General features: G+C 41.4%; 1 protein-coding gene across 5 annotated transcripts in view; it reads left to right on the forward strand.

Annotated features, from left to right (window-relative positions):
• Positions 1-1063: 1063 nt before the first annotated feature.
• Positions 1064-15286, forward strand: part of nrxn3a (neurexin 3a) — a 199517-nt gene continuing 185294 nt past the window's right edge. For 3 of the 5 annotated variants that reach the window (XM_005938683.3, XM_014338867.2, XM_005938684.3), the window contains exons 1-2: positions 1064-1374; positions 11756-12872. In XM_005938683.3, coding sequence (XP_005938745.1) covers positions 12188-12872 — 685 coding nt within the window. In that variant the 5' untranslated portion in view covers positions 1064-1374; positions 11756-12187. The remainder of the gene's footprint in view (positions 1375-11755; positions 12873-15286) is intronic. The other 2 variants (XR_001336901.2, XR_001336903.2) reach the window with 1 other exon arrangement.

Genomic DNA, 15286 nt, shown 5'->3' on the forward strand with positions numbered 1-15286 from the left:
TGTGTGTGTGTGTGTGTGTGTGTGTGTGTGTGTGTGTGTGTGTGTGTGTGTGTGTGTGTGTGTGTCTGAATGCTCGCCTGAGATCGTCTGTGGTTAGCAGTAAAGAGTTGGTAAAAGTGTGTGTGTGTGTGTGTGTGTGTGTGTGTGTGTGTGTGGAGGCGGTTACACAGGGAGATTAAACAAATGTCCATGTCATGCCTACCTCTGTTTATTCAAATCTATTCATCTAACAATAAGGCTTTTGCGGGCAGGTCTTCCCACAGTTGAAATGATTAGAACTTGCTGTTCAACTCATTTTTGGATGGTTTGCTTTTTATTTCTGATCACATTTTAGTATTTTACATAAATGTCAAAGTCATTTTATCCTTGTAGTAAGATGAAGAAAGTAAATTATAAACAGTGGGTCTGTTTGCTGCACTGACAGTGTTGGATGTCCTTCATGAGTCTTAACAGGAACACAAATTTTGTTAAACGTGTGTTTTCTCTCACCAAATATATGTACTACCCAATAATCTGAAGCATGTTATTATACAGGTGATGAATTAATTTTCCTCAGTGAGCACTGCAAAAGATAATAAAGGTGAAACATTTTATGAGGTGTCTGCGGGCATTTCAGCACCTTGGATAGCAGCACTGTTAGCCTGCTGCTGACAGGCTCCTCCTCTAATAAAGCTTCTCTTTAGTGAAGATCTTCTTATCTCAGCTACAGAGAAAGGCCACAATAAAGGGAGTTATTAAAAAAAAGGTAATTTAAAGAAAACTTTTTTTGTCACATATTCTTCAATTATGGTTAAAACAAAAACAATGTAATGCATAATCAGTCAGGTTATCAGTAATATCGATTACACTGTAAACACAGCACAAATCAATGGCTGAGTGCAGCTACACCTTACATCATGCTCTTCTCCACATGTGAAGCCCGAAAGATCTGGTATGCTGCTGACCCACGGTGATAAAGTGAAGCACCACACCTCCTGACAAAGCCTATTACCAGCCTAAAGCGCAAAAGACCATATTTAGAGGTGTGTGAGTGCGAAAGAGCGGGCCGTTATTAACCAGTATGCCTTTAAATGGCGTGTACTGGTGCTGAGGAGAGGGCGGACCTGGGTGGCGCGCGCGTGTGCGCCTTTCGCCTGCAGCCGCTGCAAGTGGCACCGAGCTAACAGCGGCTTTTGTGCCCATGATGCACCGTGGTCGTCGCACCTGTAAGGAAGGATAAAGCTGTCACTGTACCGTCTCTACATCAGCACCACCGGCGCCGGAAACACTGCTGCTTAAAAAAAAACAACACAAGTCTGGACTAGAAGAGGAAAAAAGATCTCTGTGGAGTTGGATTTTAGCAGTTGGATACTCTTGGCTGTCTGTTTAACTAAGGTCAGTAACGTCGTCTGTGTAGTCTAGTCTGTCCATATCATTTATCCACGTATGACTTGAACTGAGACAGGAGCATGTTCCAGGGAAAATATGGGGCAGAGGCGGATCGAGTTTCCACTCCTGACGGACAGGTACCACGGGACTAGCCACTTTTACGGGAGTTTCCCCTTCACTCACAATTTTTACGCACCGAAACGGCGAATGTGCCGAGTCTCCTTGAAGGAAAAGTCGCGTCTGAGGGGCTGAAAATGAGAATTTCTGCCATGTTGTCTTCTAAATTGGTCTGATGGAACAGACGCACAGTGACTGGCGGGTGTAGAATTACACCCCCCCCCCCGCTCTCTCGGTGTTTACAACAGAAATGCTCAATTTTTGTTTCATTATATTTCACACATACACAAATAAACATGCTCGTGTTGAATATGAAAAACGGGGCTTTGAGGGAAACCTGCAGAACTCGTTTTTAAAATGATGAATAATAGATGAGGTGAACGCCAGGTGTCCAGTGTCCGCGCATTGTTCTTGTCTGCAGCTTTTATGCTGGAATGTCAAACACACTGCGACGCCCTTTAGGCCCCACAAACCCAGCCTACAATCTTTACATTTAGCTTCATGTCATTTCGTGTCATTTGAACAGTTTGATTCATGACCTTCCGGAGACGGACAGCGCGCGGAGGCAGGCTGCACGCTTCCTCGCCATGAAATAACCACCACATTCCTCAATCATCCCCCATTTTTCTGATTTTTTTTTAAAGCTAAGCGCAACTCAACGGAATTCTTTAAAAGCCTTCACATTACTCTATCAAGATCAATAATAGCCGGTTCAGTTTTAGCATTTGCTTGGAAAACGAACGTGCTCCGCTGAAATGGAGCATAGCGATTATATGTGAGGAAAATTTCATTTCCGTAAAAGGAGTTTTTGGATTTTGGTTTTTCCCCTGTGGATCAAATGGCGTCCGCAGTAACAGCAGGGAGGTTTGCTGACTGCTCTGCTCCTCTCAGTAAACTGCCTTTCATGGCGCACAATAAGCTTACAACTTTTTTTCATCTGCATCACTCCACATTTGCTGAAGGGGCCTGTTTTAACTGGGCCCGATTATAAGATCAGCTCGAATTCATTTAACAACAACAACAAAATAAATAAATAAATAAATAAAATGTCATTTTAATTGGACAGTGTTTCCCCCCTTTTACACCATTTTTTTACACTGCGGCAAATGCAGGATGTCTCATTTACATCAAATCTGACTGTTTTCCACAGGAGAAAAACAAAAGGCCCCGCGCTTGTATAAGAATCCACCGTCTGCCGCAAAATAACAATCAAGGCCTCGATCTGACGCCGTCTAACATCAGCTCTACTTCGAACCCATGAACAAGAGTGAAAATGAGTTCAGGCGGATGGCAATTAGATATTTTTTTCTTCGCCGCTGCAGTGCATATTTCGATGTGTCGGATTTGTAGAGTTAATAGGATTAGATTTTTTTTTTGTGCTTTTATGCACGGGGAATTCCTAATCTGGATTTTTTAACGCTTCTGTGGATGGGCGTAACCCAAACCTAGAGAATGCGTCTGTTTCCCCTGCAAAGGGCCCAATGATGTCTCATCACCTACACTTTAAATGGCTAATATTCTCCGAGGCTGACAGTCCTAGAAAGAAAACAAAAATCTTTCGTTTGATTATTTTTTAAATATTTCTCGGCAGGTTGTGTTAAATCTGATTGTAAATGTGTGTTCATTATTAACATGTGATCCAGTGTTGGGTTGATATATACTGAAAAACGCCTCAGAATACGACGCGTGTTTGATGCAGAAATATAAAACACCCCTTTAATTTCCCTTCATCCTAATTTAAGGTTAGGGTGGTGGTGGTAGTGTGGAGGGTGGGGGTGATTCGGGTAATTTGGCTGTCCCTTTTCCCCCGTGGTTGGCAGCCGATTAACTACGCTGACAAATCAAGTGTAAAAAGCCAAGGGCTCTCAAGGTACCACTAATCCCACTGGGCGGGGAGAGTCAAATAATACGCAGCATTCTGGAGAATGCTCTTTTCTTTAGTTTGGTCGTTTTCTGCATTTTTTCGTTGTGAGTGTGTCATAGTTGGGCCATAAAAAATCTAAATTTTGTGAACAACTGATCATTTAAAATTGTATGTGTCAGCCTGAAAATACAAGTTATTTCTGATGAAGGTTTTAGGCTTAATGATGGGCAATTCAATAACCGAGTTTTTGGATAACATGAGAAATATAAGGTGATTAAAATACCTTCAATCAAATGAAAAAAGTCCTCAGCTATTAGGCTGTCTGGTGTTACGTAAACGGGTGGTGGCGGTGTGTGTGTGGCTGAGAGGTGTATATCCGTGCTTTGGCTGTAGCGTACACGTGCAGTCGTTTATTCTTTTTATTCGAACGTGCACACTCGTGATTAGACTTATGGAGTGTATGCTGTACGCGTGCGCTCGCGTGTTGCGTGTACTGCCGTTGGTAAAGTATAGGCGTCTGTGGTGTCGTTGAGCACACGTGCACGAGGCTGTGGGAGTTTGTGGGGTGCTGGGTGCTCTCTGACTGGGTGATGTAATGCCGTGAAGGGTGCTGCAGCAGAAATCACGGAGCCCAGGGAAGGCGTGTCCTGCCTGCTGAGAAGCTGGATAACAACACGGTGCCCACGCGCAACCGCTGCCAAATACACCCCCCTCCCGCTCTCTCCCTTCCTTTGCTCCACAAACACACACACACACCGTCCCTCAGCTTAGCTTTCTTTTTATGTTGCTGTTATTTAATTTAATGAACTTGTAGTTTATTTAAAAACGAACAATCTGCAGTAATAAAATATGGAAGCTTTTAACAGGTCAGCAAAGAAAATGAGACTAAACGTTGACTCATTTCATGCTGAAGGTTTTAGGGTTAGAATTTAATAATGAATATATTTGGTTTCCACGACGTTCCTCTGTTGATACGTTGAATTGTACGATAATTGTATGAATAAAAATATAAAACAAAAAACAAACAAACAAACAAACAAACAAAAAAAACCCAAAACCCAACAATGTTTTCAGTCAAACTAATTACAATTTCCACCTTAAAAAGATGAAATGATAGACTTATTTTAGTCGACTTCTAATAGAGATTCTGCACATTTTGCCAGTACCTTGGTACATATGATGGATTGTTAGGTTGTCGTCATATGAGATTTTCATGGCACGATTTTCATGTCTGTTAGAATTATCAAAAAACATTATTACTGTCTAAAAAAGCTGAACAATGATCATTTGACCATCTCTTAATCTCATCTGTAATTTCATGTTTCATTTCATGCCAAAGGAATAAACACACGAGTACAGAGAAGCAAAGAGACGTTCTATTGAGGAACAAATACACGCTATCTCAGCAGCTTGTCCAGAGGTTTCAGGACATCACAGCACATCGTCACATCCAGTCTGTGTAGAAGAACTGAGCCCAAATGCATCTGCCTAAAATGGTGGATCAGTGCTGCTCTGTGTACCAGGAAAGGTCTGTTACAGACTTGAAGTATGTGTTTGCAGTGTGATGAAGAATAGTGTTAGGGTGTTTTGTGAAATGCATGAGTGGGAATGGATGAGGTGGAACATCCCTCCCTCCTCCATCTCTGTTTCCACTCATCTTTCCTTCTGCTGTCTCTCCTCCTCCTCCTCGCCACTGTCAGCATGCATGTGCTGCTCAAATGATTTTGTACCACTGCAGCAATAAAGCCAGCAAAGAAAATGGCACTTCTTTGAATCCGCTGTGAGATGCAAAATGGCCAGTGTCTCTGTACGTATCTGGAGGCTTTACTCTCAGTGAGATAAGCGCGTCCCAAAAATCTGTAGCCTGAGATATTATCGTTAAGCTATGGAGGACATTTTGTCTCTGCATCTGGACAGCATTACCGCATGCGTGTGTGTTTTTGTGCAACGGGTTACGCTTGTGATCAGGGCACCTGCTGTAAAATTACTGGCAAGTAGCACCAATTTAAACACAAGAGGCCAGCCGATTGGTCGCTTTCATCTGCATTTGCACACACACACACACACACACACACACACACACACACACACACACACACACACACACTTCACTCCAGTCCGTGTGGCTCTTAATAGGATTCAGTGTGCTGCTGCCTTTTGTCAGTGAGTGTATGTGGACTCGTCCCTGTGGGGTTCGTCAAAGGAGCCTTTTACCGAGAACAATGATCCATGCCGTTTAGCCTTTTAACCCCCAACACTTCTCACACAGCAACAAAAGACACACACGTGTGCACACGCGTCGTGCAGCGTGTACACATCCTGAAACCAAAACTGCAGACTTGCATCCTCAATTTCTTACTGCCTAATACTGCGATGCCCATGTGGGGCTGATAATGCAAATTACGACTACAACCACAGAACATTTAAAAATCAAGATTTTACTCATTTGAACATTCATAGAAGATTTCAAAGGATTTGAACTATACCTGCAGCCTGTGCTGCTAGCTGGAAGTTCCTGTTTTCAGTAAATCAGCTAAACATTATGTTCTCACCATCCTGCAGGTCTTTTAAAAAATGTAATTAATTTTTTGGGATGTGTATTAAAGTGATGCATAATGTTTTGTAGATGATGGCCGCTACTCGAGTAATATAAAATGCACATTCTTAACATCCTTAATATCCGAGTAAATGAAATGATAAAGTTTGCTTCTAAATGCAACATTTAATAATCATCTTTGGCATTAATGAAGAAGAGAAGTGTTTCCAAGAGTGGAGCAGCTGATAATTGAGGGGTTCAGCATAGCACAGTGAGATAGTGCAGGTGTACTAATTGAAAGGCTGGTATTTTAAATCCTGGCTGCCCTAGTCGGCATGCTGAAGTACCCTTGGGCAATTTACTGAACCCTGAACTGATCCCGACGGATTCGTTGGAGTATGAATGCACGCTGTGTGCATTCACTTAGATGTGGAACGTGCTTGTGTGAATGAAACATGTTCTATAAAGTGGTCTGAGTGAAAGGTGCTCTAAAAGAACCAGCCCACTGTAGACGTGTGTGCTGATAGAGTCATACGACACAAGCATCACACAACACGTAAAAGTCTTACGAGGATCGTTTTGGAGGTTCAGTGATATGATGATGCAAACCTGACATCCGTGGCTGTCTCTGCTCTGGTTTCATTTTGAATTCTGTTATTTCTGCTAAACAGACACTGCAGAGACTCTCTCCGTCAAAAATGGCTTAATTTATGTCAGTAATGCCAGTTTGGCCTTTTTTGGCTGCTTTACTTTACTGGGTTACATCAAGTTGTATTACCATGGTAACCCAAGCAAACAACCAAGTAATGATCAACAACATAAAACAAAATGTTATGTGTGTCCGTGTAAAACAATATATTAAAAATATTTCTTGATTTCACTTCTCAGTTTATACTTGAAAAGTGTCCAGCGATATTAACACGACTGCACTGCATGTTTATACTGGTGTGTTCACAGAGGTGTGCATTCCTGTGCAAATGGTTTGCATAACTCGTACCACTGGGCACATACTGAGGCTGTATGAGTAGTTGACACAGTTTAGCCCAGAAAACAATTTGCAGTGACATCTGGTTAAGACTTCATAATTAATCATGATCCACAGTATAACGAGCCCACATTTCAAAAGAGCTGAAAAATGAGTGGTGAAGATTTTTCACCCAAACAGTTGTCACATGACATCTCGCCAGAGCTCCCACCCCGAGACACAGCAAAGGATTCGGGTGGTGTTTCAATAAACTCACTGAGAGTGTAAATATTCAAAGGGCTGATCTACGGTTTCATTTTTAGAAAGATGATTTATTCTTATTGTAGACCGTGTACAGAAGAAGCTTTGTGAAATACTCTGGTCGGCCGATCATCATACATTTAATAATAATTATCACATACAACAACAAAATACATCAGTACTGTGTGTACAAATAAAAAACCCACATCATTGCTGTAAGTGTCACTATTACATTTATGTTAGAAGACTGTTTTAGATCAAAGTCATGAAGGTAACATTTTTGTATAATTTTTGTCAGTTTGTGACACCAAATTAAAAGTCTTTAAACGTAAAGTTGTCATGTGAAAATGTATCAAAGTCCTTCATCATGATCAACTATGAAGTTTAACTGATCCTAATGCTGTGCATGAAAAAAAAGAGCTTAATTTTAGTTATGTCTTATTTATAATGGGGTTTTACACACACACACACACACACACACACACACACACACACACACACACACACACACACACACACACACACACACACACACTGAGAGAGAAAATGCAGCAGTAATAATTCTACGTAGTAATATTGTACACAAATATATATTAGAAACATTGTATGCACGACAGAATATGTATTGGAAACATTGCCAGTTCCAACACTAATATTAATTTCTAATATTAATGACTTTTAGGTGCAGGCCTGTAACAATGCCTGCTAAATATTACCTGATTATTATATAACAGGGAGCAGTGTGCATGAACAGAACAGAAAAAGTCGAACTTCATGTTGATTATTCAAAGATATTGTTTTCAGTTATCACTCAGGAGTGGAGGACGTACTTGTTGCAGTGGAGATATGGATTATTATTATGTTTACATGCCTCCTCCATGCTCAGGTTGGCCTGCATTCTTTGATTTTATAATTTCGCTGTAATTTATCCGCCCTTACCCGTGTTCACAATTTCATGGCTCCATGTCGGAATATGTCGGGAAACTTTGAATTCTAGAAAGATTTATTTTACTGCGATGGTGAGAAAAACTGGTTGCTGTAGATCACAGTGGGACATGACCTGCTGGTGAATTAAATGTACAGCTGTATACATTTCCTCGTCTGATTCATTATGTGCACAAAAACTACTCAGATTACTTTAGTAAGGCACCAATTTTTAAAATTTTTTTTTTTTTACACATTTTAGTATTTAGTAAATTTTAGGGAAATTTCACTGATCCAAACAGTTAAAGGAACACTGTTTATTCAGAGTGTAGCATCAAGTCAACTAAACTTCTGTGATCTTGCTCCGATCAGTTACAGCGCATCCAGAAAGTATTCCAAAATGGATTCAATTCATTTTCACCTTAAATTCTACACACAATGACCCATAATGACAAAGTGAAAAATGTTTGAATGAAATTCTTGCAAATGTATTAAAAATTAAAAGGAATAAAAATGCATGTACATAAATATTCAGTCTCTGTCCTGACACTCAGAATTGGAAGTGGAGGATGAAAGTAAGAAGCAGGGTCTTGAAATCGAAAAGGACTCCCAGACCACGAGAAACAAAATTCTCTATCCTACTATTGCTGTTTCCCTACTAGGGTGAAACCTCCTCAAAAAACCCAGGTGAGTAGTAGAAGTTTAGGCCCAGCAGGAACTGTGAGACTAGTCAGGGTCAAGAGAAAGATGAATGCAGGAATTTACAGAGACATCCTTAATGTTAACCACTCTGTTAATGTCCTTAAGATGCAAGACCAGAGCCCAGACTTGAACCTGATAGAACATCTCTGGAGAGATATGAAAATGGCTGTGCACCGATGCTCACCATGCAACCTGGTGGAGCAATCGAGCTTCTGCAAAGATGAGTGGGACAAACTTCCCAAAGACAGGCGTGCCAAGCTTCTAGCATCACACTCATGAAGGCTGGAATTGCTGTCAGAGGTGGTTCAACATAATATTTAGCAAAAGCTGTGAATACTTATGTACGTGTTACATTTTTGTTCTTTATTTTTAATACATTTGCAGGAATTTAAGCTGTTTTTTCATCTTCTCATTAAGGGCTATAATGCAAAGAATTACGAGGTGAAAACAAATTGAATCCACTTTGGAATAAGGCTGTGACGGGACAAAATGTGAATACTTTCCAGATGCACTGCAGGTAACAGGTGTTGCTAATCACTTTGAGGTGCCTTGGTGTTAATGAGACAACAGAGGAGCAACAAAGAGACAGCCACAAAACAAGAATGGTTTTACAGGCGGGGGCCTCTTACAACAGGATTAAGATCGGTAGAGCCGTACAAAATGACCTCTGTCAGGCCACAGGTGCGAAGGTCTCGGACCAAACAATCAGAAACAGACTTCATGAGGTTGACCCACCGTCCTCTAGAGGGGCTTGTGATCACTGCCCCACATTGTGGAATACGACTGGGATGTGCCATATATATCAGAATCAGCAGGTCTACCACAGGTTCACCTTAAGCACATGTGACAGACACGGAGAAAGAAGGTTGTGCTGCCTGTAACTTTTTTTAGCATGACCGGTTTGGTGGTCATATGATGGTCTGAGAGATATAACCATAGAGGGACGCTCAGACCTCTTCAGGTTACGCAGAGGCACCTGATCGGTATAGATGATAGACAGATCGTCAGACTTGACACATTGTCGGGGTTCTTCTTTATGCAGTGGCTGGTCTCATGTGGACTTCCTAGAGGATCAAGGACTCCATTGCCTGACCTAAATCCAAAAAACATCTCTGGTTCATTATGTTTCGGTCCATCTGGCCCTGCCAGGTTGCATCTCAGACTGTCCAGGAGCTCAGTAAAGCCCTGGTCCAGATCTGGGAGGAGTTCCCCAGGACACCATCCTGCTCAATGTTGTCAGGCATGCATAAAAGCACATGAGGACCATACAAATTACTGGGTACTATTTTGAGTTGCTGCAATGACATTTCAGACTAGCCTACTGTATTTCTTTTCCACTTTTCATTTCCATCCCTGCCCTGATGTGGCATCTTTTAGTTGCTACCCAGTCCATATCAGTACAGATAGCCACTTTTTCCCCAAGTGTTCCTTTATTATTTTTTATTTTTAGCAGTGTGGTATAGAAAATATAACTCCACCAATTTTGAACACTTCCTCTGCAGCACTGGCTGAAATGAAGCCCCGAACCATAACAGAGCCTCCACCGGGGCTTACACATTGCTGTACACACTCACTTTTGTGCTGCTTTTCTGACAGTTTCACCTACAAATTTCAATACTTGTGTTCATCATACTGTAAGTCCAGTTGCCACAGATGTTTGTAGACGAGTGCTTGTGTAATTTGGCATAGATCACTTTTTTTCTTCCTTAAGATCGGCTCCATGACAGCTACTGTGAGACCTTTCTAACGGCGCTCCGGTGAACACAAGCCGGATGAACTGAGGGTCCAGGAGCAAGTCTTAGCCTCTGTGTCTTTAAATGTTTCGCTGTTTCTTAAAGACATGGTTTTCAGATATTATCTGCTGTGTGTAGTTTTTTAGGCACTTCTTCTTTTGTCCTCCAGGTGTCCAGTTTCCTTCAATTCTTAAAGGTCAGATGTGTTCTGAGATATGTCAAGTTATTGGTGCAAAAAGACCATTCGATGCTTATCTTTGTGTTGTGTTTGTTATTTGTTTTTTATAGATTAGACTAAAGACGATGTAGTTTAAAATGAGTTCTTTTCTATGCTGTCCTCTCTTGAGTTTGGTGCTTTTTGATGCTTGAGTGCTTCATAGGTTAGTGTTGGGAAGCTTAACTAAAAACAAAAGCAAACAGCTCTGAAAATGGTCAGCGACAAGGACCGGATTGAAAATGAGTGAAAAGCAGCTATGATGAAAAACTATTGAACCTCAGGCTCACTGTAAGCTCGTTGTTCTTTGTCCTTGGACGTGAATAAATCAAGAAATAAGTAAAGCAACGAGAGGTGTCTCAAGATGTTTGGATAGTACTGTGGAAGGACTTGACAGTTCATACAGAAAGCATAAATATAATTTTTAGGAATATAAAAGACCGAGTGTACAATTTGTCTGTATTAAAAAATTTATAAACTGAGATTTTATTAAATAAAATAGTATTTGGCTAGTGGATCAGTGCCTGCTTGTGTTTTTTCTGTGCTTCTTTTTATTCAGCTGAAAGCTGTCTCTCCAGGCTGGTCATCAGATAAAGGCAGTGCGCCTGGCTGACTGATAGTCATGCACTGCCATGAGAATAATGAGACTAATTTCCCTAGCAGATGACCGATAACTCCCAACAACCTTTGTGGAGGAGGGAAAAATGCAGTGATTTCACAGGCACTGTTATTCAGGATTGTTTTCTGCAACGTGCAGGTTAGAAAGAAAAGGTTGAATGTATTTTAGTGGACCATTCACAGCTGAGTGTGTAACCTGGTTTTTCCCTCTGATTATCTCTGCACATCTCTGAATATGAAATAAAGATGATGAAATTCTAATAAACAAAACTGCATTTTTACAACAAGTGTTTTCCTAGCTGCTATGTGCACAGATGCATTTTAGTGCTCCACTTTGTGTCTGTGTCTGCCACTGAAACTGCATCCATGTGAACAGCCTGGAACAGAGCTGCAGTGGTCTAGCATGTGTGCATAGTGGACTCATTGTAACCATGTGCCTTCTGTTTTGTGACAGGGATGTAACTGCAAAAGGCCAGCGGCTCCCCTGCCAGCTCCACATCCCAGCAGACAAAATGAAGGAGGAAATTCCACTCACATGACCTCGCACCACAAGTCTCCATCTTCGTCCGGTCTGAAGAGCAGGGCGACGTCTTAAAGCCCGGTCTCCTCCTTCTGTCAGCTTGCTCGGTAACATTTAAAAGGACAACAATCACTGCCCTGCAACACCTGGACAATTTACCTTACGACTGTTAACTACAACGACTGTTCTCCTGCTATTGCCCTTTCCCTCTTTTAAAGACATATTTTTTTATAATAAATGTTTATCCAAATATATCTATATTGAAGATTGAACTGTGGAACCCTGAAACTGAGTCCAGTCCCTGAGATTTGAATCTAACCGAATTCTTGTCAGACATTTTTTTGGATTAAGAAATTATTTACAGCTATGGATCTTGTAGGTTTTTCTATCAGGCTGCATGTGTTCCTCAGCACATGCCTGGGACTGGAATTTTTAGGTACACCAGGTCAGTGGGCACGCTACCTCCGCTGGGATGCCAGCACCCGCGGTGACCTCAGCTTCCAGTTTAAGACAGAGGCCTCAGACGCACTGTTGCTGTACTTTGACGATGGAGGTTACTGTGACTTTCTACAGCTCTCAGTGGCGGAGGGACTACTGCGGCTGCGCTTCAGCATCGACTGTGCTGAGACCACTGTTGTGTCAGACAGACGGGTAGATGACAGCAGCTGGCACTTTGCCACCCTGAGCAGGTACAACCTGCGCACAGTGCTGGTGCTGGACGGCCAAGCCAAAGCAGGCGAGGTAAAGCCTCAGCGTCAGTTCATGAAAATAGTCAGCGACCTGTTCCTAGGTGGAGTGCCTCAGGATATCAGCAGCGGTGCACTTACACTGCCTACAGTGCGAAACATGCAGCCCTTCAGTGGCACAATCGCAGACCTCAAATACGGCATCTCACAGCCCCTGTTCCTAGGAAGCCTTAACGTGCCGCTGGAGTCGGAAGGATGGTGCACCGTGAACCCGTGTGAGAATGGTGGGATGTGCACAGTGGTGGACGGAGAACCGGTTTGTGACTGCTCCAAAACAGAATACAAGGGCCGCTTCTGCAGCGAAGGTAAAACACCTAGAAATCCTGCTGCTATTGATCCTGAAGGATTTAGACAGGACTAAAACTGCTAAAAAGTTTAAACTTGGCGTGTCAGCCTCTCAGTATCCTGGCGGTTGGTAGCGACGTCTTCCAGGGTATAGTTATGTTCCCCTTTTCTACTGTAATGAGACTTTATTTGAAAGATCTTCTGACATCTTCTGTTTCTGAAACAGCGTTTGTGTTAGCATGTGGCTAATAAGCAGTGTAACCCCGCCTATATTCTTACTCCTACGTGGTTTCGCTCTAAAAGGCAAAGCTGAACTAGCTCAAATAAGAATGGGCTTTAGCTGGGACAGTATATAGCCGACTTTAGTGAAAATAACTTTATAATAAGAATGTTAAAACGTTGTCCTTTTGCACATAACTTGGCTTTTTTCCCTCCGCTGTCACAGCAGGAATCTGGGCGAGCGTGTGGATGTGTTTTTGTATGATTACACCATAAAATCAGAATCTAATCCAGCCACAGTTAGTGAAGTCCAGGTTAATGACATCGGCCCTGCAGGCAGTGATAAGGATGCCTTTCCAGAGAACGGGGCCCCCCGAGTCCCTTTTCTTTACCCAATCACACGATGGCAGGTGCTTTATATCACATCCTTTTGTGCTGACAATTTTGCTGGAGCTGTGTTTCAATTGCTTTACAGATGTGTGTAGCCAGGGTGAAATTGATTTCTATTTAAAGAAACCTCCTTTACTTATTTCCTCCCTACAGGCCAAATAAAAGGCACGTTGATTGACTTTACATAGAAACTTCTTGTCATTTGATAAATCCTGAGCTCCGAAAATTCGCTTCTTTCTCTGTGAACAGTACCACTGGTACATGAAATAGATCCCAGCACCTCTCCTTCTTTTATGTGCGCTGAAAACTCTTTCCATGAATTTAATTATTCACAATCAATACACATTTGTCCAAACCACCATCCTTCAGCTACTAAGTAGACAAAATAATCTGACTCCTTATAAGATAATCAATACCACTTAGATGAATAAGTCCCTGGACTCTTTTTTTGTTTAATTAATTTAGATCAGATGTCATTTAAATACATTTATTCTTCTCTTTTCCTCCGTTTTTCGTAGACTTTGGCGTGCTTCTCTTAACCTTTCACAAATATAGAATTTCCATCCCATTTGGGCTGATGCCACATCCCCAGCACACAGACAAAGGGCAGGGAATCTGGAGTTTAAAGATTAGACTCTTTTAATCTCTCTTCGAGGTAGGAGGAGGTATGAGGGCTTTCCTTTTTCTCTCTGTCTTGGTGGTAGCTCAGCTGCTTTGCCTTTGTACAGCTGATTGAAGGAAGGCATTTAACTCACATGGAGGGAAGAAGTGTTTGTGCATTGATTCGTGTCTTTTGGTTGCTTTTGAGAACTGGAGAAGACTGCCTAACGTTTAATATCATGTGCAGAGTGGAGGACTGTCTGCTTGAGAGGGGAAGCCACACTTTCTGTATACTGACCTGTCTGCTCCCAGAGCCAGTCCAATATATAAGAACATTTTGTCATCCTGCTATCAGACCTGTTATTTGCCTTCATCCTTTACTATTTAGACGATTTATAACATTTCTAAATGGGACATTTGGGCAGGGATCTTTCAGAATTTAGTTTAGTTTCCATTTAGTTTCTTGTTTTTTGTCTTAAAGCCTGATTCTTTGGGATGCGTTTGCTGACGTTTCCTACAATATGATTTTTACATGAATAGAATGAAACCTATAAAGACATGTCTGTAGTCTCAGCTCAGGGAAGCATTTGTCCAAGTTTGTTCTGTCTTTAGACTGATGGATTAAAAAAATGATGGTAACTTAAGATAATGAATATGATAAGGGTGACGTCAGAAGATTATATTGCTGTAAGAGAGAGAGCCCACTTTTGAATCTGTTACCATCTAACCATCTGTCAAAACTGGCACAGTTTCAGGAAACAGAAGCAGATCAACACAGGTACAAGTTTCTCGAGTTTTTTTTTACTCAGAATATTTTTATTGAACAATTGTGGATAAAGTTAACAAAACAAGAGAGAAAAAAGACGAAGGGAAACATAAAAACAGGCTACACTGAATACAAAACAGAACTTCTCACGTTGGAACATAAAAAACATAAAATTAACAAAACGTTTCTCTAGTTTTTAAAACACATGAAGGTGGTGTAATAGGTGGTGTAATAGGTGGTGTAATAGGTGAAGTAGTAGGTGGTGTTATAGGTGGTGTAATAGGTGGTGTAATATGTGGTGTAATAGGTGGTGTAATATGTGGTGTAATATGTGGTGTTATAGATGGTGTAATATGTGGTGTTATAGGTGGTGTAATAGGTGAAGTAGTATGTGGTGTAATATGTGGTATAATAGGTGGTGTTATAGGTGGTGTAATAGGTGGTATAATAGGTGAAGTA

Source organism: Haplochromis burtoni, unplaced genomic scaffold (genome assembly GCF_018398535.1).
Source record: "Haplochromis burtoni strain Fernald_Lab_line unplaced genomic scaffold, NCSU_Asbu1 Contig_251, whole genome shotgun sequence".
NCBI lineage: Eukaryota > Metazoa > Chordata > Actinopteri > Cichliformes > Cichlidae > Haplochromis > Haplochromis burtoni.